General features: G+C 35.3%; 1 protein-coding gene and 4 non-coding genes across 5 annotated transcripts; all 5 read right to left on the bottom strand.

Moving 5' to 3' along the window:
• Window positions 1-13,906: 13,906 nt before the first annotated feature.
• LOC149680246 (beta-1,4-glucuronyltransferase 1-like) lies at window positions 13,907-14,509 on the bottom strand. The gene is made up of 2 exons (XM_089834653.1): window positions 14,124-14,509; window positions 13,907-14,049 (listed from the first exon to the last, which is right to left on the bottom strand). Exons 1-2 carry the CDS (start codon window positions 14,336-14,338, stop codon window positions 14,028-14,030), a joined length of 237 nt encoding a protein of 78 aa, XP_089690779.1. The 5' UTR covers window positions 14,339-14,509; the 3' UTR covers window positions 13,907-14,027.
• A 3,164-nt stretch (window positions 14,510-17,673) lies between these two features.
• TRNAL-UAA (transfer RNA leucine (anticodon UAA)) lies at window positions 17,674-17,757 on the bottom strand. Its single transcript has one exon. It is a non-coding gene; the product is annotated as a tRNA-Leu (tRNA).
• A 626-nt stretch (window positions 17,758-18,383) lies between these two features.
• Window positions 18,384-18,467, bottom strand: TRNAL-UAA (transfer RNA leucine (anticodon UAA)). Its single transcript has one exon. It is a non-coding gene; the product is annotated as a tRNA-Leu (tRNA).
• Window positions 18,468-19,791: 1,324 nt separating this feature from the next.
• TRNAL-UAA (transfer RNA leucine (anticodon UAA)) lies at window positions 19,792-19,875 on the bottom strand. Its single transcript has one exon. It is a non-coding gene; the product is annotated as a tRNA-Leu (tRNA).
• Window positions 19,876-20,724: 849 nt separating this feature from the next.
• On the bottom strand, window positions 20,725-20,808 carry TRNAL-UAA (transfer RNA leucine (anticodon UAA)). Its single transcript has one exon. It is a non-coding gene; the product is annotated as a tRNA-Leu (tRNA).
• Between the last annotated feature and the right edge of the window lie 7,072 nt (window positions 20,809-27,880).

Below are 27,880 nucleotides of genomic sequence, written 5' to 3'. Positions count from 1 at the left end.
GTCATTGATAAGAATTGTTGGTGTTTAGGTTATTGGGAGAACTAATATTCTACAGGGCCGGTAGGCCCTTGTAGATATGACTTGATACCGTTTTGTAGCGTTAAAGTAATATTCACCCGCGTTTGCTAATTTCCTATGGAGATTAACATGGGTTTTTCGTGATCTTTCCCCCACCGCTAACTTAAAAACTACAGCGAAGAGACTTTTCGGAATTATCTTAAATTAACAATTAAGTATTCAGGGTGTGCTATCGGCCAGTTTGATCAAAACAATTAAGTGTAAGTATGTTAATTTTAGTTAATTACAGAAGTACGGCTTTGACCATCGTGATTGGACATAATAATTAGCTAGATCTCTTGGAAAAGTCAGTGCTACTACGTATCTGTAGTGTAGTGGTTATCACGTCCGCCTCACACACGGAAAGTCCCAGGTTCGAGCCCAGGTAGATACATGTTTTAACCATCGTGATTGGACATAATAATTAGTTAGATCTCTTGTAAAACTTAGACTTACCACGTGTCTGTGGTGTAGTGGTTATAATAAATATTTAACAATTATTTCACTTCACTTGGTTTAATAATGTGACATAGGTAGCGTACTTTTTCCCTACTTTTAAAACCATTAAACTAAGTAATATTAGAAGTTCAACAGATTGTCAAAAAAAAGATGTTAAAAGCCACAGTAAATGGTGCTTAAATGCCTAATATTCCCTTAATACTTCCAAATAATATTTGTAAATGGCGTGAATTGATCATAGAAATGGGTTTAAAGTACACCCTAAATGATGTCTTTTTTGGCACTGGAAAAAACAGCATATATGGTGTTTGAATGCACCATTATATTTTAGAGTACAAATGTATGACGGTAAAGCAAACATAATTATTCAAAATTTAATTACATTAAGACTGAAGTGACAGATATTATATAAAAACGTCTTGGTTTGGACCAAGGCCGAAAAAACAAACGATATGTGTGAGGTTTATCAATTGACTGAAGTTTCAGATATTGAAAATTTTTTCTAGTTATTTTTATCCACTCAATCCTTAATCAATATTTAATTCAATCAACTGATTTTACTGTTAATCGATCTAGTCCCTCTAAATTAATTGAAAAAATTACATATCTACGCTTTTTCAAGAACAATTAATTTCATGATAAAATGTTTTCGGAAAAGGTAATTGTTCTTGAAAAAGCGTAGATATGTAATTTTTTCAATTAATTTAGAGGGACTAGATCGATTAACAGTAAAATCAGTTGATTGAATTAAATATTGATTAAGGATTGAGTGGATAAAAATAACTAGAAAAAATTTTCAATATCTGAAAATTCAGTCAATTGATAAACCTCACACATATCGTTTGTTTTTTCGGCCTTGGTCCAAACCAAGACGTTTTTATATAATTATCTAAAAGAACTAATTAACCGACTGAAAATTAACTAGTCTTAATATACTTTTGTTGGTAATTTTGTAAATGAATAAACTTTGAGACTTTATTTGCAGGAAATAGTTTATTTTAGCAAGGTTAAAATTAAATGAACTTCTCGCGTTGGAGGTAATTTCGAGAGTGATTCTAAAAAAGTCCACTAGCAAGAGACGCGGGACACCATAGGTCACGTGTCCGTGTTTTATCTTAGAACAGCAGAGGTTTTTTAAGCTGTTATCTTATTTACATATATTATTTTTACATTAATCTATTTTGTTAATTTTAGACTATACATTATTAATTATTATGATTATTTGATTTTTAATTCTAAAATAATTTTCATGGGTCCGCTTTAAAACCAAAAGGCAAAGTGTCCCAACCTTTAATTACACGTTTGTTAAACGTAAATCCAAAGCTTTTTTCTAGTTTTCGACTTAAAAGAGTGATCGACGTTTTATTTCGAATGACGTTGAAAGGAACGTCCACTTTTAGACGTTTGGATTTATTTTTTATAGAGTCCACTATAGCTTCAAAGTTTATAATTTTCCCGTTAACACGATTAAGGCAAATTCCTTTAACCTTCACGACAGATTGACCGTCCGTAGTTCTGTAACCGTAACTCTTGGGCCCATTTGAAACAAACTCTGTAATTGTAGCGTCCCCTAGTTCGTTAACCCAACATCCTAAATTGTTACCCGTGGGGGGTTTAAAATCGTTTTCCCCCGCCACAAATAAAACGCTATCCGTATCTGTCTATAAGGCACTTTTACCCAATTTATGCAAGGTCTCGAATAAGGTTAATCTTCCGTAACACGAAACGAAACAAGCCACATACGGATTTCCTTTGAAATATGTTGGTGCAAATTCATCTTTGTTTTTGTACGATAATAAGCACATTTCTTCATTAATTGGTCTTAAATCTACCAATTCCTTTGTGTCATCAGATAAGATACGTACAAGTTCTGTGTACTCGTTAACAATTAGTGTTTTGGTTTTGTTTGTATTCATACCAAAACGACCCCAAAGACTGTTGAGACAAATCTTTGAAATAGCTCTCAGTGCGGGGTTATGGACTACTTCATCCATCTTGATGCTAATACCTTCAGATTCATAAATCGATTCAATATATTTTTGTTTTTGCTCGGCAGTTTTAACGGAAGACGGATAGCCGGAATTAGCTTGTTTTATCTTCAAAAAATTGTTAACATAACCTCCAAATAGTCCATCGTTAACATGTTTTTCATACTGAAATGTCTCGTCGAAATGATGTACTTCGTATATTTTTATAATTTTATAACCCATTTCTACGGCTTTGTAAATTTCAGGCGAGGGCCAAATACCCGAAATAATTCGTTCCTTGTCAGAATGTTGACACGCTTCATTATTTGATTCAAGGGCACATGACTTACACAGGGGGAAAAACAATTTTCCATTAAACCTGTATGGTAAAACTGGGATATATAGATCAGTCGGGGGCAAGAGTTCACACGATATTATACCAAAATAGGCATTTTTTTCATAGTTAAAGTTACTATTTAAAATTTTGGGATGTCCTTTTGGGTAGATTCCGTATTTATTGACAGCGGGATAGAGTGACATGAGGTCGTAATAATAAATTTTTTCGTTTTTTGCTTCATCCGGTTTATGATATAATTTGAAGACTTCTGTCCTTCCACCGTATAAAGCCGACCTGGCTAATATTGGTGAAGGCACCTCTACAGTTTCGCAAAAGGTACTACAAGCGATATTTGTCTTTAACAAATTTTCAAACTCGCATTCCCACATTATTATATACTTTGCATTGGGGTGTAACTTTTTTATAAATTCTATTCTATCCAGGCCCTTTTCGTAACAGTTTTTATTTGTATCATTTACTAAACTGTTCCATTCACTACCTTTTAAACATTTCGGACAACCGTGATACACGCAACCATTAAACTCTAGGATAATTTTAGGATCCTTTGAGTAACCATCAACTAAATAAGGTCCAATTCTTTTTTCTCCTTCAGGAGATAGGGCTGTCTGTATTTCTACCTTCATTTCTTTACTAACCCAAGTCAACCACTTGATAGCTTTACTACTTTGGTTGAATGATCCACGATAACCCGGACTAGGTACTACACCCAATGTATTTTTTTCTAAATATTTGTGTAAAAACACGTTAGTACAGGCCCCCGATATTGTAATAGCTCCGCAATTAAGAGGATCTAGACCCGATTCCTTTTTGTAAAGTTCTCTAAATTTTGTAATTCCTTTTTGTAAAACTACCACATCTTGTACAGCGTATTCCTCTAATTCGGTCATTATTTTGTACGTGGATTTTTTACCTTTTTCACTGTACCATAAATCAAAGGCCTGTCGGTCCTTTTCATTCATAAATTCAGGTTGAAATACGGCTTTTTCAGGTAACGGACCTTCATAGTTTAAAGTGTCCTCTTTTAAGAAAATATAAGGAAAAAACGGTTTTTTGTAACTACCCAATTGAAAAGTTTCTGTAAAGGCTCTCAAAGGAAGCGCCACGAATGAATAACTACAAATAAACCTAAAATTTTGACTTTTAATAAAGAGAGCTAGAATTTTAGAGCCGTCGAATATGACGTCTCGTTTTACATGGTTATTAATTAACCAATTTAATATAAAATACGAATAAAAACCTTTAAAATTGTGGGCCACTATAGTCAAATTTTCAAATTTAGGTTTACTTATTTTTATTCGTTTATTGTTCCTTGTATAAGATGTCTCATCTTCTGTTTGGGTCAGATATTTCATAAACTTATCAACACAATCAAAACCTCTAAAAATTTGATAATCGTATTCGGTATCATTAATTTGCATGGCCGAAACTAATAGAACCGGGGTATGTTTAAAGTTCATATCAATAGTTTCACAGTCAAAATAACAAAATCTAGTTTCTTTAAAAGTATCATCAAGGGGTTGAACGTAACACATTTTGGGAGGGTGCTCAATTTTACATCTAGAACAAGTTGTAAGACATTTATGTTTGTCATCGCGAATTTCTTTGCAACATTTTAAGCACCGTTTAATTTTTAAACAAGTGCCATTTTCTATGTGAAATTGGAAACATTCAGGCCCTTTAAAGTATCTATTACAGTTTTGGCAGCGAGATATTTCAATCTGAGGGTCTTCGTGAAAGGTCTCAGAGTAACAACGCCAACATTTGATTTTTTGATTACAACATTTGTGTTTTTTTGCGTCATTAAATTTAGTAAACGTTGTTAAACACGTGTTGCAATACGACTTGGCCCCAAACATACTGGCTAAACTTTTAATGACGTGCATGTGTTGATCTATTTGTAATAAAATTTTTTTTTTCTCCGAAAACATTTCACCTTGATAAACCTTTTTGAAATTATCATTAGCACTGAAAATAACTATTTGATACTCGGGTTGCAATACTTTTTGAAACATTGAAATTTTGTCTAAACTAACGGGACCAATAGGCACATTAGCCTTGGCATGAAGCTTTAACGCTTCTTCTTTTTGCAAAGGTCTATGACCTAGTTGTATACGTCTATAACGATTAAAATCAAAAGTCAAAGTACTAAGCTTTTGTTTCTTTAAATATGTTAAATCAGCAACCATCGTCCCGCAAACGATTGCTCTTGATACGCATAGTTCATCATCGTTTATTATAGGCAAAAATGTCCTTCCTTTCTGAATATATTTGTCGAGAGCTATCATCGATCTATTTTTAACAGATCGACGACCTGATATTGGTACATTAACATTTAAAAATATAGCGTCGAGCCTGACATCACCCTCGAGAAAAAAATTTCGCCGGCTTTGACTTACTTGACTAATGGCAGTCATTAATCTTTCAGCCGTTAACTCATTTAGGGCCATAAATTTTAAATTTATAGCATTTTCCAGTAAGTCAGACCTAACACAAAATCTAACGCTATTGTAACCTTGAGAAGATTCTAAAATTGTCTCTATAATGGATTGAAAGATTTTTATCAATTGTTCATATACTTCTGTCAATTTGAGCAAATGAAGGTCTTTAAAAATAATTTTATATTCAGAGGCTAAACAGTTGAACTTTCGAGAGACAGTTTGGTTAACTTTTGATAATTCGTAAAACCTTTTAGGATTAAAATAGGAAAGATCCAAAGGCTCTTCTTCGGATGATGACATGTTTTCTATTTGATCTTAGGCTCGACTCGAGATAAAACTCTTGACGTATACCTAGGAAACAAACTAAAATATCTAAAATAATACACACTATAAAGTTCTAAAATAAAAAGTATTAATTTTCTAAAAATACGTTTTAAAAATTCTTTATTGTTTAAATTTTCAAATTTCTTACTCAGTTACAGGTATTTTCTTTGAAACTTTATCTATAAGACTGACAACCTCTGGTATTTCATCAAACTTTAAATTTAATTGTTTTTCGCGCATTTCCCCCCTATATTTTGTCAATAAATAACCCGTATCTTTAAATTTTCCAGTTCCAGCATTCCCGGGAAGCATAGGGTCTGTTTTATGATACCGCATGGTTTGCTTAAATTTTTTTTTAACTTCTTCTATCACGTCTATCGAAATACATATTCCATATATAAGGGGTTTTTTAAAAGCTTATCTTCTAATATCTACATATAATTTATTGTTTAATTTAACTAATTTTACACCGATATTGTCGCTCTCGTTAAATTTAATTTCGATAGTTTCCCACGTTTGATTTGCCGTCTAAAGACAATAATGATACATTTGGACATGCAGTTTTTAAAAACGTGGAAAATTAAAAAAATCTTACCATGTCTAAAGGCATCGAGAGAATTTAGTTTATGGTCGAGAGATATTGGCTCAAGTGATTGTACGCCGCGACTTGCGGGGTTATATACTATATCTAAAACGGTCGACGTATCACGTTAAAATAAGTACATTTTGAACTATCATAGATGTAAAAAAATCTTGTTTCCGTTTTACAAAAACAGCTGTTAGTTATAAGAGCGAAAAATATATTATAACCTTGACGTCATACGTATATTTCGAATTACCTTTGACGCCAACCTTGTTTTCGCTTTATTAAAACACCTGTTAATTATAACGAAGCAAAATATAACACGGTATAGGCGCTATATTATTCACCTTCAGGTATAACGAATCCTCGGGTCCTAGCTAGTTTGATAGTATTTTATGGAACGAAGTCTATAACCAACAACTGTAAGTTATAAAGGAGCAAAATAAATTTTTATCATGGCTAACCTTGACGTCATACGTCGAATTATATTTGACATCAACTAACCTTGTCTTTACTTTATAAAAGCAACTGTTACTTATAAGAGAGCAAAATATATTTTCTATACGTATATTTCGAGTTATCTTTGACGTCAACCAACCTTGTCTTTGCTTTATAAAAGCAACTGTTATAAGAGAGTAAAATATATTTCCAATTATCTTTGACGTCAACCAACCTTGTTTTCGCTTTATGAAAACAACTGTTTATTATAAGAGATAAAAATATATCCTTTACAAAAGTAACCTTGGTTCGCTTGTTAAGGACTCTCGCTAAGGGTATTCGAACTCGTGATACATAGAACAACGAGTTTAAAGTCAGATACGTTAACGAGCGAACCAATGATACTTGAGGTTATATTCGGTTGTGACGAAAAGTATATCTGCTGGATAACCAACTTCACTAATAGCAATAATTCACTGTATTCAGATCTACAAACTATTAAATTCTCCCCGCCATAACAATAGTCATGTCTTTGTCGAATATACCTTCTCTGTATACCTTGGCTAAAGTAGCGTCGAGCAAAACTTTTAATATACTATACGAGTATGAACTCGCTTCTCGGTATGATCTTTATTCGGGTTGTTTACCCAGTCATATCGCTACTGAACTTTCAAACATTTTAAACTATCTTTCGGCACAAGATGTTTCGACACTCGAGTTAAAGCACATTATAAACTTTCATTTCTACAGTACAATTATGTTATGACGCGCCCCTCACAATTACCGCACAATATTCCCGATTGGCGTCACGGTAATCACGTTGTAAAAGACTATTTTAAATTAGAAAATGTTTTTGCATGCCCCAACAAAAAACCATATTGCTTAAGGTGTCAGGAAAACCTAAAATACACTAAAAGTACAATAAAACACACTAAAAGTACACTAAGGTACAATAAAACTACAATAAAATACAGTAAAACACAATAAAATACACTAAAAGTACAATAAAAGTACAATAAAATACACTAAAAGTACAATAAAACTACAATAAAATACAGTAAAACACAATAAAATACACTAAAAGTAAAATAAAACACACTAAAAGTACACTATCCCAAAATAAAATACACTAAAGGTACAATAAAACTACAATAAAACACAGTAAAACACAATAAAATACACTAAAAGCACAATAAAACGCTCTAAATCTACACTAAGGTACAATAAAACTACAATAAAACACAGTTAAATACAATAAAATACACTAAAAGTACAATAAAACACTCTAAAACTACACTATAACATAATAAAATACACTAAAAGTACAATAAAATACACTAAAAGTACAATAAAACTACAATAAAACACAGTAAAATACAATAAAATACACTAAAAGTACAATAAAACTACAATAAAATACAGTAAAACAAAAAAAATACACTAAAAGTACAATAAAACACACTAAAAGTACAATAAAACACACTAAAAGTACACTAAGGTACAATAAAACTACAATAAAATACAGTAAAACACAATAAAATACACTAAAAGTACAATAAAAGTACAATAAAATACACTAAAAGTACAATAAAACTACAATAAAATACAGTAAAACACAATAAAATACACTAAAAGTAAAATAAAACACACTAAAAGTACACTATCCCAAAATAAAATACACTAAAGGTACAATAAAACTACAATAAAACACAGTAAAACACAATAAAATACACTAAAAGCACAATAAAACGCTCTAAATCTACACTAAGGTACAATAAAACTACAATAAAACACAGTTAAATACAATAAAATACACTAAAAGTACAATAAAACACTCTAAAACTACACTATAACATAATAAAATACACTAAAAGTACAATAAAATACACTAAAAGTACAATAAAACTACAATAAAACACAGTAAAATACAATAAAATACACTAAAAGTACAATAAAACTACAATAAAATACAGTAAAACAAAAAAATACACTAAAAGTACAATAAAACACACTAAAAGTACAATAAAACACACTAAAAGTACAATAAAACACTCTAAAAGTACAATAAAACACACTAAAAGTACACTATACCATAATAAAATACACTAAAAGTACAATAAAATACACTAAAAGTACAATAAAATACACTAAAAGTACAATAAAACTACAATAAAATACAGTAAAACACAATAAAATACACTAAAAGTACAATAAAACTACAATAAAACACAGTAAAACACAATAAAATACACTAAAAGTACAATAAAACACACTAAAAGTACAATAAAACACTCTAAAAGTACACTATACCATAATAAAATACACTAAAAGTACAATAAAACTACAATAAAATACAGTAAAACACAATAAAATACACTAAAACTACAATAAAATACAGTAAAACACAATAAAATACACTAAAAGTACAATAAAACTACAATAAAACACAGTAAAACACAATAAAATACACTAAGGTACAATAAAACTACAATAAAACACAATAAAAGTACAATAAAACACTCTAAAGCTACACTGTACCACAACAAAACTACAATAAAACACACTAAAAGTACAATAAAACTACAATAAAATACAGTAAAACACAATAAAATACACTAAAAGTAAAATAAAACACTATAAAACTACACAAAGATACAATAAAACTATAATAAAACACAGTAAAACACGATAAAATACACTAAAAGTACAATAAAACTACAATAAAATACAGTAAAACACAATAAAATACACTAAAAGTACAATAAAACTACAATAAAATACAGTAAAACACAATAAAATACACTAAAAGTACAATAAAACTACAATAAAACACAGTAAAACACAAAATCACCTCCGAAATCACCGAAATCTACGTCAACCCTACAACAGAGCAACAAGAACTTTTAGGCGGACCGGTTTTTAGCTTCAAAAGACAGGTTTATGCGCTAATAGAAAAGGAAATCCCAGAAAGAATCAACTTCAAATATGAAAATCAAAACTATGTGATCTTCTTCGAAAAAGCGGGCTCAAAAATTTGTGATTTTTGCGAAAAGCGAGGACATTTGGCTGATCACTGCTACAAAAAAAAAACACACGACAAGGAGAATAACCCAACCATTGATGACCAAGATCCACACTTATCACAACCGGATAACGAGAGTGAAACAGAAGAGCAACAACAAACGTATGCACAAATTACAAATCCCGACACCTCCACACCCCAAGGACATAATAATTGTAGTCAATCTGATGACTCCAATTCAACAACCCCAAAAAACAACCTAATTGGAAACCCCATAAACTGGGCCGACACCCCTTTTCTGGACAGCAGCCAAAGAACCTCACCGACACCCAGAAACAAACGCCTCTTTCCACCTGCAACTCCGCCACAGGATACTATTAACCTTGAAAAACAAACTGTTAAAAAACCTAAAATACAGGTTCTTGAAACCCCCCCGCCAACACTGTCTCAAGAAATGCTTACAACCTTTTTGGAAGAAGTCCGTTGGAAAAAACAACCAAAACTTTGTGCTGCAAAATACACTACTAATTTTGAACGCCTAGCTAAAGAAAGAGACACTACCGAGAGAATCAGACTAGCAAAACTTGTAGATAACTTAAAGAAATCCTAATGAGTTTTAAAATTATAACACATAATACTAAAGGACTAAATAATAACATTAAATTTCTTAATGAATGTAACTTAATGGAAAACACAAATTCCCGTTTAGCTTTCTGGCAAGAAACATTTTTAACCAAAAACATTTTTCCGAATTATTTTTTAAACAAATACGTGCATAGTTTTAATGGTTTTACAAACCACCAAGCAGGTGTTTCAGTAACACATAATAATCGTTTCTTTAATGCAACCGCGATCAAAATAGAAAGTGAAACAATTTTACAAGGATATCTACAATATACCTTTTTAAATTTTACAAATGTTGATTTAGATGTCTCCATTTATAATGTTTACATGCCACAGACCAATGTTAAAGCTCTGGAACTGATTGATAAGATTATTACCCATATAGAGAACAAGGACATAACAAATATAATAATACTCGGTGATTTTAATTGTACATTTGATTCCACACTAGATAGGTGCAATACAGCTGAAAGACGTAGTAAACTTGTCAACAAAATGAAATGTTTAGTAGGATCCTATGACTTAATTGATGTGTACCGTAAATTTTTCCCCAAAAGTCAAGAAATGGCATGGCAAAGTTTCTCCGATCATGACCAAAAAGCCCGACTAGATCGCTTCTACGTATCACCTACCCTATGGCCAATGGTAAAAGACATAAAGATAGTCCAAGGCCTGAAATATTCAGACCATTCACCAGTAATCCTAGAACTAGAAATCAAGCAGTTAAATAGAAGCAACTTAAGTGACACATGGTGCTTTAATAACTCTCTACTAAATGACTCCAAGTTCGAAAATGTCTTTAAACACTTTTGGACCCACCGGCTAGATTTACTACCCCAATTTGAGGAGAATATGTTATCTTGGTGGGAAAAAACCAAGTTCACATTAAAGAAACTAACAAAAGAATATTCGCAAAATAGTAGTTTAAAACGAAAGGAAGAATCGAGATGCATTTCTGAAAAATTACTAAGCGGGAGCGTCAAGTCCGAACAAGAAAAGATCTCACTCCTTAAACGACTAGAGGAACTAGAAGCAAACAAAATTGAAGGCATAATCACCCGAACCAAAATAAAGACTGCAGTCGCAGCTAAATATCCATCCAAGAAATTAATAAGAATTGAACAAAATCAAATCGAAAGAGTTACAAGCGTCAAAAATGAAAAAGGGGAGGCAACGTCAACACAGAAAGAACTTTTTACTGAAATCGTCAGACACTTTGAGTCCTGTTTCAAGGACGAAGAAACGGAGAACTGTCACGACTACATAACAATATTACCCCGTCTAAGCGAAGAGGATACCAAGGTCTGCAATAGCGCCCTTTCGAAACAGGAAGTCGACGAAGTTGTAAAGAATCTAGCCAGAAATAAATCCCCCGGCAGAGATGGCATAACCAACGAATTCTACACACACTTCTGGCCTATTATTGGAAATACCCTCTGGCTAATTTTTACACAGTTACTAGGCCAACAACAAATCCCTAGCTGCTTTACCATCGCCGTTATAAAACTTATATACAAAAAAGGGGACCCAAAACTTCTAAACAACTGGAGGCCGATTTCGTTACTAAATTCAGATTTCAAAATTCTTTCAAAATGTCTGGCAAATAGAATCGGTACCAAGATTAATAAAATTATCGACTATGACCAAACGTCGAGTATACCGAAAAGGAGTATTACATCCAATCTAAATATAATGAGGGATGTAATCCACCACTACAGCTTCAACTCTAGCGAAAATTTAGCGATAGTAGCGCTCGACCAAGCGAAAGCCTTTGACCGGGTAAAACACAAGTACCTATATGAAATCCTGAAACACGTTGGTCTTGGAGACAAAATAGCAAATTACATTCAAGCCGTATACTCATCAGCCGAAGCATGCGTGAAAGTGAATAATATTCTTTCGGCAAAATTTAAAGTCTCCAAAGGCATCCGCCAAGGTGACCCAATGTCAAGCTTCCTATTTAATTTGTCAATAGAACCTCTGTTATGCCATCTCCGAAGTAAACTACGAGAAGACTCTATAAATCTACCTTTCATCCCGAGACCATTAACAACTCTATCCTTCGCTGATGACCTTAACACTTTTATCACCACAGACCAAGGCTTTACGATTCTTTCAGAAGAATGTGCAAATTACTCGAGAATGAGTAACGCCAAGTTTAACCTAGAAAAAAGCAACGGATTATGGCTCGGAGGGTGGAAAAATAGAACGGATCTCCCGATAAACGTACAATGGAACAATGATCAAATAAAGTCCTTAGGCGTTACCTTCTTCACGAAAGAAAATATTCTAAACAAACACGCAAATATGGTAGCAGACGAAATAACAACCTCAATGGAAAACATTTCTACCTCAGTTTTTGGCCTGTCATACAAAAACAGAGCGCAGTTATGCAACATCCTCCTCAGCAAACTATTCTACACCTTACCAGTACTGTTCACACCGAAAGAACTATCCAAGAGACTATTACACGAATGCGCCAAACTAATCTGGACTAACGACAGACACTGGTTAAATATGGACCATATCCAACAGAAGATAGGCCAGGGAGGTTTCGGGTTAATAACCCTAACAAAAAGATGGGAAAATTTCGCCTTTAATAAGTTACAACGTCACATTGAGGGACTTTACCACCCCATAGAAGGAGCACAATGATAAACTATAAAACACAATAAAACATTATAAAAGAGCATAACATTGAATAAAACAAAAGAGCACAAAATAGTATAAAACATAAAAGAGCACAGAATAGTATAAAACAAAATATAAAAAAAAACTACAATAAAACACAGTAAAACACAATAAAACTACAATAAAACACAATAAAAGTACAATAAAACACTCTAAAACTACACTATACCACAACAATAAACACACCAAAGCACAGTAAAACATGTTTACACTAGACCGGCAAGAAGAACAAACACTGAATTTTTGAAAGTTATTTATTTGCCTTAGTTTTCCCAGTTTCCCAGGTTTGTACGAACCCTGAATTCAACCTCGTACAGATAGGCAGTTCAGCGCTATTATGAAAAATGCAGAAATAATATCCTCATAAAAAGTTCACCACAATGTTTATTGGTAACATTTATTTTCTGTTTTTCTTTACAATTAATTGACAAGAGATATTTCATTAAGAAATACAATGAAGAGCTGTTGTTGTTATTTATTTGTCTTTGATATTTCTTTTTTCGTTAGTAAATATATTACCTTTATCTTCTTTTAGGTTATTTGATAGGTCCAAAGTATGAAAAGGTACATTTGGATTACTTATGAAAACCAATGCAAGTTTATGAGCAAAATCCCTATTTTAAAATACAAATCTTTACATTAAATAACGTCATTATAAGAATAACTTGTACGAATATACACCATTTAACTCCTATATTATCTAAATAGAGTTCCTCAATGGAGACAGTTTTTTCATAACAGCCAAAATCTGTTCCAAAGTTTCCGGGACCATTGTTTTTATACACAATGTAAGGTAGATTTGATTTTCTTTTTACTTACTCTTTAAAACTAACCTGATAAATTACATCTTTTTTGTACGTTTTATATTTTTCATGTAAATGGAAGCTTCGAGATCAGTAACACCTCCTGGATCAGTCTGGATATTTTTCCTTTAGTTCAGTTTTAAACTGTCGAAATAAGATACGGTTCTTTTCTTGATCGGTATCCTTTTCTTTATGGAATGAGTTGGCCATTTTCAGGCCCTTATGGATGACAAAAGCGTTATTTAAAACTGAAAATTTGTATCCTACAACGTGTAATTCGCAAACCTGCAAAGATATTAATCAATGGGTTAATTATCGATGGTTTCTTCTTTCTAGACACGGTGGTATCTTGGTCTTACTTGACTTTTAAATTAAAGCCATATTGTCTAAACCATTCATCATGATAAGGCGCTGAATTTCTGCTGAAGAAGAAAGGTTCCCAAGGATCTCTCCACAAGACTTCAAAAATGACAGCTAACTTATTAGTCATTGGTTCTCTATACCAGGCTTCGTAGTCAATATGTTTCTGACATTTCCAACAAAGCTCAATGTAAAAGAGGTGGGCGTCCATCATTTCCAAACGTTGTCCGTTTTATCCTTGGGTATTTGGGCTATTTCTTTCATTTCGAATGCGGGTACAACGTAAACAGTTTTATCATCTTTTCGAGATTCGAGAAAGAGCCTATTTTCTCAGGCATACTCCAGGAACATTTCGTGGAGGTTATCGTTGGGCATCATATCGACGTCTAAGACTAATGCAAATTCTGTGGTGGAATTTCTTCTCATTGACATCAATAAGAACGAAACCAGTACTTGAATGTACAGTTGCATTGTAGAATTTCATTATTTTTGGTAAGGCATCAATGTAATTTAGTTTCTTCGTTCTAGTTAACAACTTGAAGATTTTATCCTTTAAAGTTCTATTAAACCTTTCAATTACTCCGCATTTAATTGCACCTACACTAGTATAAAGACTTATTCCCTCTTTTCTTAAATAATCTTTAAACAATTTTGATAAAATTCACTACCTTGATCAACATTAATTCGTATCGGCTTTCTTTAATAACTCTCCGTAAAGCTTTCAAAACCTCTTTACTAGTTTTATTTTTCAAAGGAAGACTCCAAGCATATTTTGAGAGGATATCAATAATAGTTAGAATATATTGAAACCCTTTATTATTTTCTTAAGATTTCGTAGATCGATCAAGTCGCACTGAAATACTTCACTGACTGTTGTAACGTAAGTACGATTTCTTGGAAAGTATATCCTCCTTGCTTTGTGAATGGTATATGTTGGCTGAGACTGAAGCCATGTCTTAATTTTTTTCTTCGAAACATTTTTCACTCCTTGTTTCAATTTCTTTGCGCTACCGTAACTGAGAGGACTTTCACTGTTATAATACACTCGGCTTAACTTATTTTCCATAATTACACTTTCTCAAAGAAAGATTTTCTATTTAACCCTTGTCAATGAACGCTTAAAGCTATCCATTCATCTTCGTCTCTTATCAATGACGTCACAATTGTAGAAGATTTAACCCTTGTCAATGTACGTTTCAAGCTATCCATTCTCGTCTCTTATTAATGACGTCACAGATACAGTTGTAGAAGATTTAACCCTTGTCAATGTACGTTTAAAGCTATCTCTCTCTTATCAATGACGTCACAGATACAGTTGTAGAAGAGAGGAGTTTCCCAATAGACGGCGCACGGTGTTTTCTCGCCAATGACGTCACAGAAATGACGTCACAGATACAGTTGAAGAGACCGTCATACGCATGCGCAGACTCACCGCGAGTTTGCGCTCGGTTTTCAAATTTCGCGGTTTTCCCGCGAGGCGGCGCGCGGTATTTTCCCGCTAGGGGGCGCGCGGGTTTCCCGCGAGGGGCTTCCCCGGCGGCGAGGGGGCGTTGATTACGTCACTCATTACGTCATAGGTCATTGACCTACTTTTACACTGGTGACCTTGACCTACATTCTACACCTACATTCTACACCTACGGAGGTACGAAGTGGGGGGTTACACTACTAACCCACACCCTCACACGCGGATCAGAGGTTAAATCTGACGCCTTAGACCACTCGGCCATCCTGACACACTTTTAAACGTTTTCCTTGAAAATGAAGCTATAGTACCACCCCGAAACACCTCTCGGAATTCTATGCTCCATAAAGCTACTCACTTGTTGCCATACTAGAGAGGCTTTTCCTGAGCATGAGATACATATGTTAATAAAGTAAAACAAATCATTGTCAGAAGTGCAGTTCGAACCCACGCCCTCATACGAGGATCAGAGCTTAAATCTGACGCCTTAGACCACTCGGCCATCCTTACACGCTTTTCAAAGTTTTCCTTGAAAATGTAGCTATATTACAACACCAAAATACCTCTCGGAACTCTATGCTCCATAGAGCTACTCACTTGTTGCCATATTAGAGAAGCCTTTTCTGATCATGAGATACATGTTATTAAAATGAAAGAAATAATTGTCAGAAGTGGGGTTCGAACCCACGCCCTCATACGAGGATCAGAGCTTAAATCTGACGCCTTAGACCACTCGGCCTTCCTGACACGATTTTGAACGTTTCCCGTGAAATTGAAGCTATAGTACCACCCCGAAATACCTCTCGGAACTCTATGCTCCATAGAGCTACTCACTTGTTGCCATACTAGAGAAGCCTTTTCTGATCATGAGATACATGTTATTAAAATGAAACAAATCGTTGACAGAACAGGGGTTCGAACCCACGCCCTCTTACGAGGATCAGAGCTTAAATCTGACGCCTTAGACCACTCGGCCATCCTGACACGCTTTTAACCGTTTTCCTTGAAAATAAAGCTATAGTACCACCCCGAAATACCTCTAGGAATTCTATGCTCCATAAAGCTACTCACATGTTGCCATACTAGAGAAGCCTTTTCTGATCATGAGATACATGTTATTAAAATGAAACTAATCGTTGTCAGAAGTCGGGTTTGAACCCACGCCCTCATACGAGGATCAGAGCTTAAATCTGACGCCTTAGACCACTCGGCCATACTGACACGCTTTTAAACGTTTTCCTTGAACATTTAGCTATAGTACAACACCAAAATACCTCTCGGAACTCTATGCTCCATAGAGCTACTCACTTGTTGCCATGCTAGAGAAGCCTTTTCTGATCATGAGATACATGTTACTAAAATGAAACAAATCGTTTTCAGAAGAGGGGTTCGAACCTACGCCCTCATATGAGGATCAGAGCTTAAATCTGACGCCTTAGACCACTCGGCCATCCTGACACGCTTTTAAACGTTTTCCTTGAACATTTAGCTATAGTACAACACCAAAATACCTCTCGGAACTCTATGCTCCATAGAGCTACTCACTTGTTGCCATACTAGAGAAGCCTTTTCTGATCATGAGATGCATGTTATTAAAATGAAAGAAATAATTTTCAGAAGTGGGGTTCGAACCCACGCCCTCATACGAGGATCAGAGCTTAAATCTGACGCCTTAGACCACTCGGCCTTCCTGACACGATTTTGAACGTTTCCCGTGAAATTGAAGCTATAGTACCACCCCGAAATACCTCTCGGAACTCTATGCTCCATAGAGCTACTCACTTGTTGCCATACTAGAGAAGCCTTTTCTGATCATGAGATACATGTTATTAAAATGAAACAAATCGTTGACAGAACAGGGGTTCGAACCCACGCCCTCTTACGAGGATCAGAGCTTAAATCTGACGCCTTAGACCACTCGGCCATCCTGACACGCTTTTAACCGTTTTCCTTGAAAATGTAGCTATATTACAACACCAAAATACCTCTCGGAACTCTATGCTCCATAGAGCTACTCACTTGTTGCCATACTAGAGAGGCCTTTCCTGAGCATGAGATACATATTATTAAGTGAAACAAATCGTTGTCAGAAGTGGGGTTCGAACCCACGCCCTCATACGAGGAACAGAGCTTAAATCTGACGCCTTAGACCACTCGGCCATCCTGACACGCTTTTAAACGTTTTCCTTGAAAATGAAGCTATAGTACCACCCCGAAATACCTCTAGGAATTCTATGCTCCATAAAGCTACTCACATGTTGCCATACTAGAGAAGCCTTTTCTGATCATGAGATACATGTTATTAAAATGAAAGAAATAATTTTCAGAAGTGGGGTTCGAACCCACGCCCTCATACGAGGATCAGAGCTTAAATCTGACGCCTTAGACCACTCGGCCTTCCTGACACGATTTTGAACGTTTCCCGTGAAATTGAAGCTATAGTACCACCCCGAAATACCTCTCGGAACTCTATGCTCCATAGAGCTACTCACTTGTTGCCATACTAGAGAAGCCTTTTCTGATCATGAGATACATGTTATTAAAATGAAACAAATCGTTGACAGAACAGGGGTTCGAACCCACGCCCTCTTACGAGGATCAGAGCTTAAATCTGACGCCTTAGACCACTCGGCCATCCTGACACGCTTTTAACCGTTTTCCTTGAAAATGTAGCTATATTACAACACCAAAATACCTCTCGGAACTCTATGCTCCATAGAGCTACTCACTTGTTGCCATACTAGAGAGGCCTTTCCTGAGCATGAGATACATATTATTAAGTGATACAAATCGTTGTCAGAAGTGGGGTTCGAACCCACGCCCTCATACGAGGAACAGAGCTTAAATCTGACGCCTTAGACCACTCGGCCATCCTGACACGCTTTTAAACGTTTTCCTTGAAAATGAAGCTATAGTACCACCCCGAAATACCTCTAGGAATTCTATGCTCCATAAAGCTACTCACATGTTGCCATACTAGAGAAGCCTTTCCTGAGCATGAGATACATATGTTATTAAAGTAAAACAAATCGTTGTCAGAACACGGGTTCGAACTCACGCCCTCAAACGAGGATCAGAGCTTAAATCTGACGCCTTAGACCACTCGGCCATCCTGACACGCTTTTCAAAGTTTTCCTTGAAAATGTAGCTATAGTACAACACCAAAATACCTCTCGGAACTCTATGCTCCATAGAGCTACTCACTTGTTGCCATACTAGAGAAGCCTTTTCTGATCATGAGATACATGTTATTAAAATGAAAGAAATAATTGTCAGAAGTGGGGTTCGAACCCACGCCCTCATACGAGGATCAGAGCTTAAATCTGACGCCTTAGACCACTCGGCCTTCCTGACACGATTTTGAACGTTTCCCGTGAAATTGAAGCTATAGTACCACCCCGAAATACCTCTCGGAACTCTATGCTCCATAGAGCTACTCACTTGTTGCCATACTAGAGAAGCCTTTTCTGATCATGAGATACATGTTATTAAAATGAAACAAATCGTTGACAGAACAGGGGTTCGAACCCACGCCCTCTTACGAGGATCAGAGCTTAAATCTGACGCCTTAGACCACTCGGCCATCCTGACACGCTTTTAAACGTTTTCCTTGAACATTTAGCTTTAGTACAACACCAAAATACCTCTCGGAACTCTATGCTCCATAGAGCTACTCACTTGTTGCCATACTAGAGAAGCCTTTTCTGATCATGAAATGCATGTTATTAAAATGAAACAAATCGTTGTCAGAAGAAGGGTTCGAACCCACGCCCTCATACGAGGATCAGAGCTTAAATCTGACGCCTTAGACCACTCGGCCATCCTGACACGCTTTTCAAGGTTTTCTTGAAAATGTAGCTATATTACAACACCAAAATACCTCTCGGAACTCTATGCTCCATAAAGCTACACTTTTGTTGCCTTTTCTGATCATGAGATCCATGTAATTAAAATGAATCAAATCGTTGTCAGAAGAGGGGTTCGAACCCACACCCTCACACGCGGATCAGAGCTTAAATCTGACGCCTTAGACGACTCGGTCATCCTGACACGCTTTTAAATGTATTCCTTGAAAATGAAGCTATAGTACCACCCCGAAATACCTCTCGGAATTCTATGCTCCATAAAGCTACTCACTTGTTGCCATACTAGAGAAGCCTTTCCTGAGCATGAGATACATATTATTAAGTGAAACAAATCGTTGTCAGAAGTGGGGTTCGAACCCACGCCCTCATACGAGGATCAGAGCTTAAATCTGACGCCTTAGACCACTCGGCCATCCTGACACGCTTTTAACCGTTTTCCTTGAAAATGAAGCTATAGTACCACCCCGAAATACCTCTAGGAATTCTATGCTCCATAAAGCTACTCACTTGTTGCCATACTAGAGAAGCCTTTCCTGAGCATGAGATACATGTTATTAAAGTAAAACAAATCGTTGTCAGAAGAGGGGTTCGAACCCACACCCTCATACGCGGATCAGAGCTTAAATCTGACGCCTTAGACCACTCGGCCATCCAGACAATCATTTAAACGTTTTCCTTGAAAATGAAGCTATAGTACCACCCCGAAATACCTCTCGGAATTCTATGCTCCATAAAGCTACTCACTTGTTGCCATACTAGAGAAGCCTTTTCTGATCATGAAATACATGTTATTAAAATGAAACAAATCGTTGTCAGAAGAAGGGTTCGAACCCACGCCCTCATACGAGGATCAGAGCTTAAATCTGACGCCTTAGACCACTCAGCCATCCTGACACGCTTTTCAAGGTTTTCCTTGAAAATGTAGCTATATTACAACACCAAAATACCATTCGGAACTCTATGCTCCATAGAGCTACAATTTTGTTGCCTTTTCTGATCATGAGATCCATGTAATTAAAATGGATCAAATCGTTGTCAGAAGAGGGGTTCGAACCCACACCCTCACACGCGGATCAGAGGTTAAATCTGACGCCTTAGACCACTCGGCCATCCTGACACGCTTTTAAACGTTTTCCTTGAAAATGAAGCTATAGTACCACCCCGAAACACCTCTCGGAATTCTATGCTCCATAAAGCTACTCACTTGTTGCCATACTAGAGAGGCTTTTCCTCAGCATGAGATACAAGTTATTAAAATGAACAAATCGTTGTCAGAAGTGGGGTTTGAACCCACGCCCTCATACGAGGATCAGAGCTTAAATCTGACGCCTTTGACCACTCGGCCATCCTGACACGATTTTGAACGTTTTCCGTGAAAATGAACCTATAGTACCACCCCGAAATACCTCTCGGAATTCTATGCTCCATAAAGCTACTCACATGTTGCCATACTAGAGAAGCCTTTCTTGAGCATGAGATACATGTTATTATAGTAAAACAAATCGATGGCAGAAGTGGGGTTCGAACCCACGCCCTCATACGAGGATCAGGGAGCCTATTCTCTAAAAATCTAAATCATTTGGACGATGATCCAAATCTAAACGTTTGGATCGGCTCCATTTGGATAGGGCGCTTAAAACCGTATTCTCTAACCCAAATCCAAATCGGCATTTGGATCTCCCGCCAAACCTTTATCCAAACCAAATGTACGTCACTTCCTCTTTCATCACGTAATTTTACTTACTGTTTATTGGTCAATTCTTTTGCAGCGTTTAATATAAAAGTAAAATGTTTTTAAGCCTTGTGTTTTTGCATGTTAGATTGTAATAATTTTGTAAAATTAAGCTTATTAGGCCTAATTAATATTAAGTGGGAAATTAATTTGAATGAAAAATAGGTGGATATCTTTTATTAATTGGGAAATAATGCACACATTTTTACATTTGAATTTTAGAAGCTAATTTATTATTTATTTTGTGTATATAAAATTCAGCGTTAATTTCACTAAGGCAATAAATTAATTACCAACGAGGAATTAACTAGTACATATGTTTAATATTAGAATTTAATTGTTTCAAAACTAATAAAGTTTTGAACCGGTTTTTGTAATTTAGTTATTAAAATTTGTGATTGTCGATTGGTCAATATTGTAAATTAACCAATGGTGGAATCAATTTTTTTTAAACTCAATAAAACTGAAATATCAATCAATCATCTACTGAAAGAATTATCAACCTACTTTTTTTTCAAAATAAGGTGAGTAAGGATTAGATGGCTTGCTGCTTTAAACAAGATTTTTAACCATGAATAGAATATTTTGTTAATTTTAGTCAAATTTAGATATTCGGTAATCGAGTTGATATGAATAAAGCCCTTTTTGCTCATGTCTATTTTAAAATTTAATCACAGATTTCGCTTACCATTTTACAAGCATAATAAACATTACTGAAGGACGCAAATCTATCTGTGATCGGTAACAGTGACCAATATAGCAATTTGCCCAATTAATCGGTTTGAACTTCAATTGCACATTTCTACTCGTTAATTTGAAATGTTGCGAGAAATTTGAATGGAATATAAGTAGATATCTCTTTCAGTAGATAATTTTTGATGTTGATATTTAAGATTCATGGAGTTAAAAACAATTATTAAGCTTTGATATCAACATCGGTTAATTTACGATATAAGATTAAATCGTTACTTTAAGTGTCACTAGACAGTATCTACCTCCAAAATCGAGAGTTTGTAACTTTATAACCATCTCCTAGTCACAGGATATCCGAGGGTCAATTTCTTATATCATATGACATGTGATAATCTGACGAAGGCTTACTATGCTATAGCTCAATCAACTTTTGGCAAGGCCTAATACCGTTTTGCTTGACTTTCGCGGTCAAATTCCTTTTAAAGCATAGATCATATAGTATCCACCATTGATTTTCATTTCGTAACACACGTTGGATTCGTAAACCTCGACGCGCACCACGATTAGAAACATTAAAATGCAAAAACAACATACTGACCGCATACATTTTTAGTAAATAACACTTCTCACTACAGCTGTTTTCGTGGCTGAAGCGAGACGCCGATAAAGAAAAATTCTCCCCGGGGGGGGGGGGTAGTTTCGAGGGAACGAAATTCAAATGCAAAGCGCGTCTCTTGAATTCGTAAATACCGACGTTTAACGCAATTATAATATTGAAATCTTATACAATTAAGTTAAATTTAAGGAAACAAAGCACTACTTTCAAAGTCTAAACTTTAAAAATACGACGATAAGAGAAGGCGAAGTAACGGGCAACGAGAGGCAAACATTTAAATGGCAAAAATTAACGGTAAGCCAAGGCTTAGCGCAATTTCACCGCCTTAAAAAAAGGGCCAAGTTTAGAAATAGATTGTGGGACAATAAAAAGGTGGAAAATTATGATATTAGGCTTATATTAAAGCTTGAAACCTACTTTATATTATATTTAAAATCCATCCATAAGCAAATCGTCAAAAAATATGAAAATGACCACGAAAAAGAACCCTCTCTCAAATTTTTTCCCCTTAAAAAAATGGCGGCCACAAACGGGGTGAAAATGGAGAAAAGAGCTAACCAAATGACGATTTGGCCGGCCATTTGGCTTGTCAAATGTTTGGATAGGGTTTGAACCAAATAAAAAGGGATTTGGAGTTAGAGAATACGGATTTGTGTCATTTGGAGATGACACCCAAATCATTTGGATTAGGAACGATCCAAATGTAGTTAGAGAATAGGGTCCCTGGTCAAATTAATCAATGGGAGAGAAGATCTGACCAAAAGCTCTACATCCTCCCATTGAACTTAATGTTAGTTTTTATTTCCTTCGAAGTTTCCGCCGGTAGGCCAAATCCAAAATTTGCACTTTTTGGCCTATTGAACTAGTTCTATAGCGCGATCAGTTTGAGTAGTCGAGCGCGTGATGAAGTGGGCTATGTGAAGACGAAATTGCATTATCTTATTCCATTAACGTCACATCCGGTTAGTAACAATTATCGCGTGAATGTAGATCGCGACATTCTCGAACGTCAGTATTAAATCCAAAGGCACTATTAATCATCCAAGCTATAGACAATAAGAGAAAACATGACTTGATGGGTTTCCCATTTCCCTTACCAAAAACTTTTACTTTGGCAACAATTTAGGTCTTTTGCCTCTACTCGGACTAAAGATACTCTAGTTTAGATGGGAGTGAAAAATTTTGTATCTCATTTATTGTCGCTACTTGGACTATGAGTTTTTTTCGTTTTATGATTTAATATTCACGACGTACCTGTGCAAAATGCGTACAAAGCCGTAAACAGATAACAGGATAGAAGCCAATGAGTACATATTAGTGTACAAGTGGAATAAACGATATCCAGTAGAGAATTGAGTCCTGCATCTGAGTTGGAGGTACCATAGCCAATAATGAGTTCCTCGTTTCCTTTCCCAAAAAATATAACTTTGACAGAATTTTTGGCCTATTGACGCTACTCGGTCTACATATACTCTAATCCTATACTAATGAATCTATTAGTAAAAATGTTCTGGAAAGGGCTGCGTTTCTTAACACCATACCCATAAAAGCGTAAAAAGCTGAATTTGAGGGATATTTGGTATCATTCTGGAAATATCGTATTAGGAGAAAACATTTAAAAATGGTTAAAGTTTTCATCAACTTCAGTGCAGGAACGCGTGGCCTTCGAGGGGGAAGGCGAGGAGCAGGCGTGGTGCTGGAAATCGTAGGCCTGGCACACGACTGTGTTACGCTTGAAGGCAGTTTGGCCATCAGGCTGCCAACTGTCCGCTGTTCATAGGTAACGTATATTGTCGATATAGAGTTTTATTAGCGATAGCAGTGAGCACAAAAATAGAGGAGAGTCGGAGAGGCCAAATTCTCCGTCAGCCCCCCTTTCAAAAACGTTACCAGTGCCAGTGGCTCTCTAGGAGCGTGGCGCACATGCGCAATCGGCGCAACCGAGAGAGAAAAAAGTCAGAGAAGTTTGTTTACATTATTACGGCCGAGGCTTGAGTTTTACGGTGTCGGTGTCTCGGTGATACTCCAATACTCGAGCCGCTTCGCGAATCGTGCGTGCCGCGTGCGTGCCTACAGTGCTTCGGCGACGGTAATTATCAAATTTGTTTCTTGTTTTTGCTTTCGCTGTCTATAGACTGCGGAAGCATTGCAATTACCCCCTACGGCTGGGCGCCTTCTCCCCCCCTCCTTTCTGCCCCCAATTTTTCATGTGACCTGGGAGAATCCATCATAAATAAAGTTACTTTCATTTCAAACTTCCCGCTAGAAATACGAACTTCAGCGACATCTATACGAAGTCCCGTAAATATTTCACTATTGAAGAATTAATTTTTTGGCACGACCGGGATTTGAACCCGCCATGTCTATATCCACACAGGCACCAGAGTACAACGCCAAACAGACTAAGCTATTGAGGCTTAGTACCCATCTGCGATTTTCACCAACAGTATCTCACTCTTCCCACGACGGGCTAGCTATTTTTTTGCCAGAGAGAGGGGACCACGTGACTCTCGTTACTAGAGCGGCGCGCGCGTTACTCTCGCCTCTCGTTAAGTTGAGGGTGGGCCGTTTCCATGGTAGCGCGCGTATACGCAGCGCCTCTGAATTGTAAACTCTTGGCGGGAAATCCGCGAATGGTAGATAGCAGTAAAATATGTCGCGTTTTTAGCATTAGAAGTTTTACAAAATTATTTTAGGGATTCTACTCGTCGAAAAGTCTAAAATCTAATAATAACTAAACACATTTTTAACGTAAGAGATATTTGATTTGTAAACCAAACGAAGTTTATACCGTAGTCTCTAGAGAGTGTATCAGGGTAACTTCTGTAACTAAGCAAGTTTATGATATTACCATCTATGTAAGTGTTTATATTTTAAGTTACTTAAATTAACTTGCAAGTGCTTCCAGATAGACACATTTTTGGGGTTAACTATACCTGCACATTTAATTTGGGAATTTGGGTGTTGGGATTAGATAAGCTAAAGCCTGAAAACTTTCTTTTTCTCTTTAAGCACGTTACAGTTTTGGACAAACAAAAATGATAATTTGATGTTTAATTTTAAGTATTGGCATTGGCAATAAAATATTTCTATTAAAGTTTAATTACTCAAATAATCCTAATAATAAATTTTACCAAGCACAAGCACTTTCTAAGGTTCTTTTCACATTTCAGTAACAAGTTCGGACAAAGAAAAATTATCATTTCAAGTTTAAATTTGCCTATAAATGTTAATGATATTTTATTTAATTAACTCTTAATTTTAACAACTAATAAGAGTAAGAAATTAACATTCATCACTAATCTTAAGAAAAAAGTTCAATATTATTTTTATAAATAATCTTACCTCAATAAAAATAAGCATTGGTTATATAATAATTACGCCGTTGCGTCATCTACGTACGTACGATAGGGTATAGGGTGTATTATACTTGTAATAGAGCAAACACCGCAAATACATTTTTTTTTATAAATTAGAGAATCCAGGCCCCCCAATGAGGGAAGCATTTCAAAATTGTACAACTACTAAATTTTAATTAATTTCAATTAGTAAGAAAATAATGTAACAATTTTGATAACGAAACCTGCTGATATATGATTTTTACCCATTAGGTTATATTTTCTATAGCATCAAGTTTCAATACAACATGACTGGGGTCTAACTCTATGCGATGGCTGTATATTGGTTTAAACCGAGGTTTAAACGTACATTCATTGAATAATTTTAGTTCCCAGTTATGTATATTAGCAGCCTACTTTTGTTAGGTTTGCAATAAAAAGCTTAAAGTTAATTGTTCCAGTTCATAGGACAGAAATTTGTTACTTATTTTATTAAACTGAAAATCAATCTAATACTAGATAGATTTTATTCATAATCGGAAGACTATTTGATAAACAACATAATAAATACGCAAAAAAAAATAAATAAGCCGGAGTCATACCAGTTCTATCCGCTGGGGGCCGCCACAAAATCATGGTTTGGCCGATAAAAATTGTTTTTATATAAAATTGACAACACCTCGGGTTTTCTTGCTAATCGATCTCATTGTTAGTTTCTTAAAATGTCCAAGACAAATATTTTTTGTGGAACAAAAATGATAATTTATGCTTCAAATTTTTGGTTTTTGCTTTTGCGCTTCGAGTTGCAAAAGCATTTGTCTGACCCTTGCGGGCTGGGTGCCTTTCCCCCTTTTTATTCGCGTGCGGAATCGCATTGAAATTTATAAATAGTACCTAGAACCATACCTAGGTGTCTTTGCAACCTCCACTTTATTTTAGTTATTTAAGAAACAATTAAGATTAGTGATGATTAGTAATTGATTACTCTTATTATAAGTTAAAATTAAGAGGTAAACCAATTATTTTTTTCGTTTTAGTCAAAAATTGCAACTGAAAATAACCTTAAAAAGTGCTTGGTAAAATTTGTTATCATGGGTTATTTGAGTAATTAAACGAGAATAGAAATATTTTATAGCGTATAGTTATAATTATATTTTTGTTTATCCAAAAATGGAACTGAAAATAATCTTGGAAAGTGTTTGGTCAAAATTATCAATATGTTTTTCAAACGGCAATATAATATAATGCGAATATAAAACAAATAACTGTACTTAATTAGTTTTCTTAAAACATTTGTTTTAAAAACAAAGTTATCATTAACGTTTATGTGAAAACAAAATCACACTAAATTAATTTCATTCATAATCGAAAGGGTATTTAATAAATAAGAAAATAATAACGCAAAATAAAATTTCCGGGGTCGTATCAGTTTTAGCCGCTAGAGGGCGTAGCGAAAGCGTAATCTGGCCGGGGCCATCTTGTTAATCTACTGACCCTTACCAGTGTTTTATTTTTTAACATTCAAAGAAAAATAATAAATACGGTTATAATAAAGTAAATAATCCATCTTTACATAGGTCAAATCTAGTTTTATGTTTGGGGAATGCCGGAATGAAATGAATTTAATATCGGGGCTACAGTTTTTCGTATTATTGTTACAGTTTTTGTAACAACATTTCTTATAGGAAACTATAATTAGGCTTACAAATTATTAAAAATTGTAAATTAACCGTAGAAAAAGCTACAGTAACCACGCTGAATGCTGATCTCTAGTGTGTAATGTTAGCCTCTCTCTAACCGCATTTTCGGGTTTACCCTTTTTGAATTTCCCTCTCAAAGGATCACGTGACGTCTTACTCCTCGGCGGTGCGCCGAGGTAGATGCGCATAAGAGCCATGGTGCCCGGCCGTTATAAAGTACCTTTCCCCTTCTATCTCTGACTCTCCTTTGGATAATGTGCTCCCTGGCGATAGGTTATAGCCCAGGACTTTTAGGGTTTGACCTAGAACATTTGAACATAAAGATGAAAATTGGTACATGTGTTGT

This window comes from Phalangium opilio, unplaced genomic scaffold (assembly GCF_054372755.1).
Source record: "Phalangium opilio isolate 3A_F unplaced genomic scaffold, DU_Popi_V2 ptg000039l_2, whole genome shotgun sequence".
In the NCBI taxonomy this organism is placed as follows: domain Eukaryota; kingdom Metazoa; phylum Arthropoda; class Arachnida; order Opiliones; family Phalangiidae; genus Phalangium; species Phalangium opilio.
Note: the sequence above shows the minus strand (reverse complement) of the source record. Positions and strands in the feature narration are given on the sequence as shown.

What these genes read in the sequence shown, in the direction of transcription:
- LOC149680246 (XM_089834653.1), bottom strand. Translation starts at nt 14,338, where the DNA reads ATGATGGACGCCCACCTCTTTTACATTGAGCTTTGTTGGAAATGTCAG. An exon ending in GGCTTTAATTTAAAAGTCAA is followed by an intron (nt 14,050 to 14,123) that starts GTAAGACCAAGA and finishes ATATCTTTGCAG; the next exon opens with GTTTGCGAATTACACGTTGT.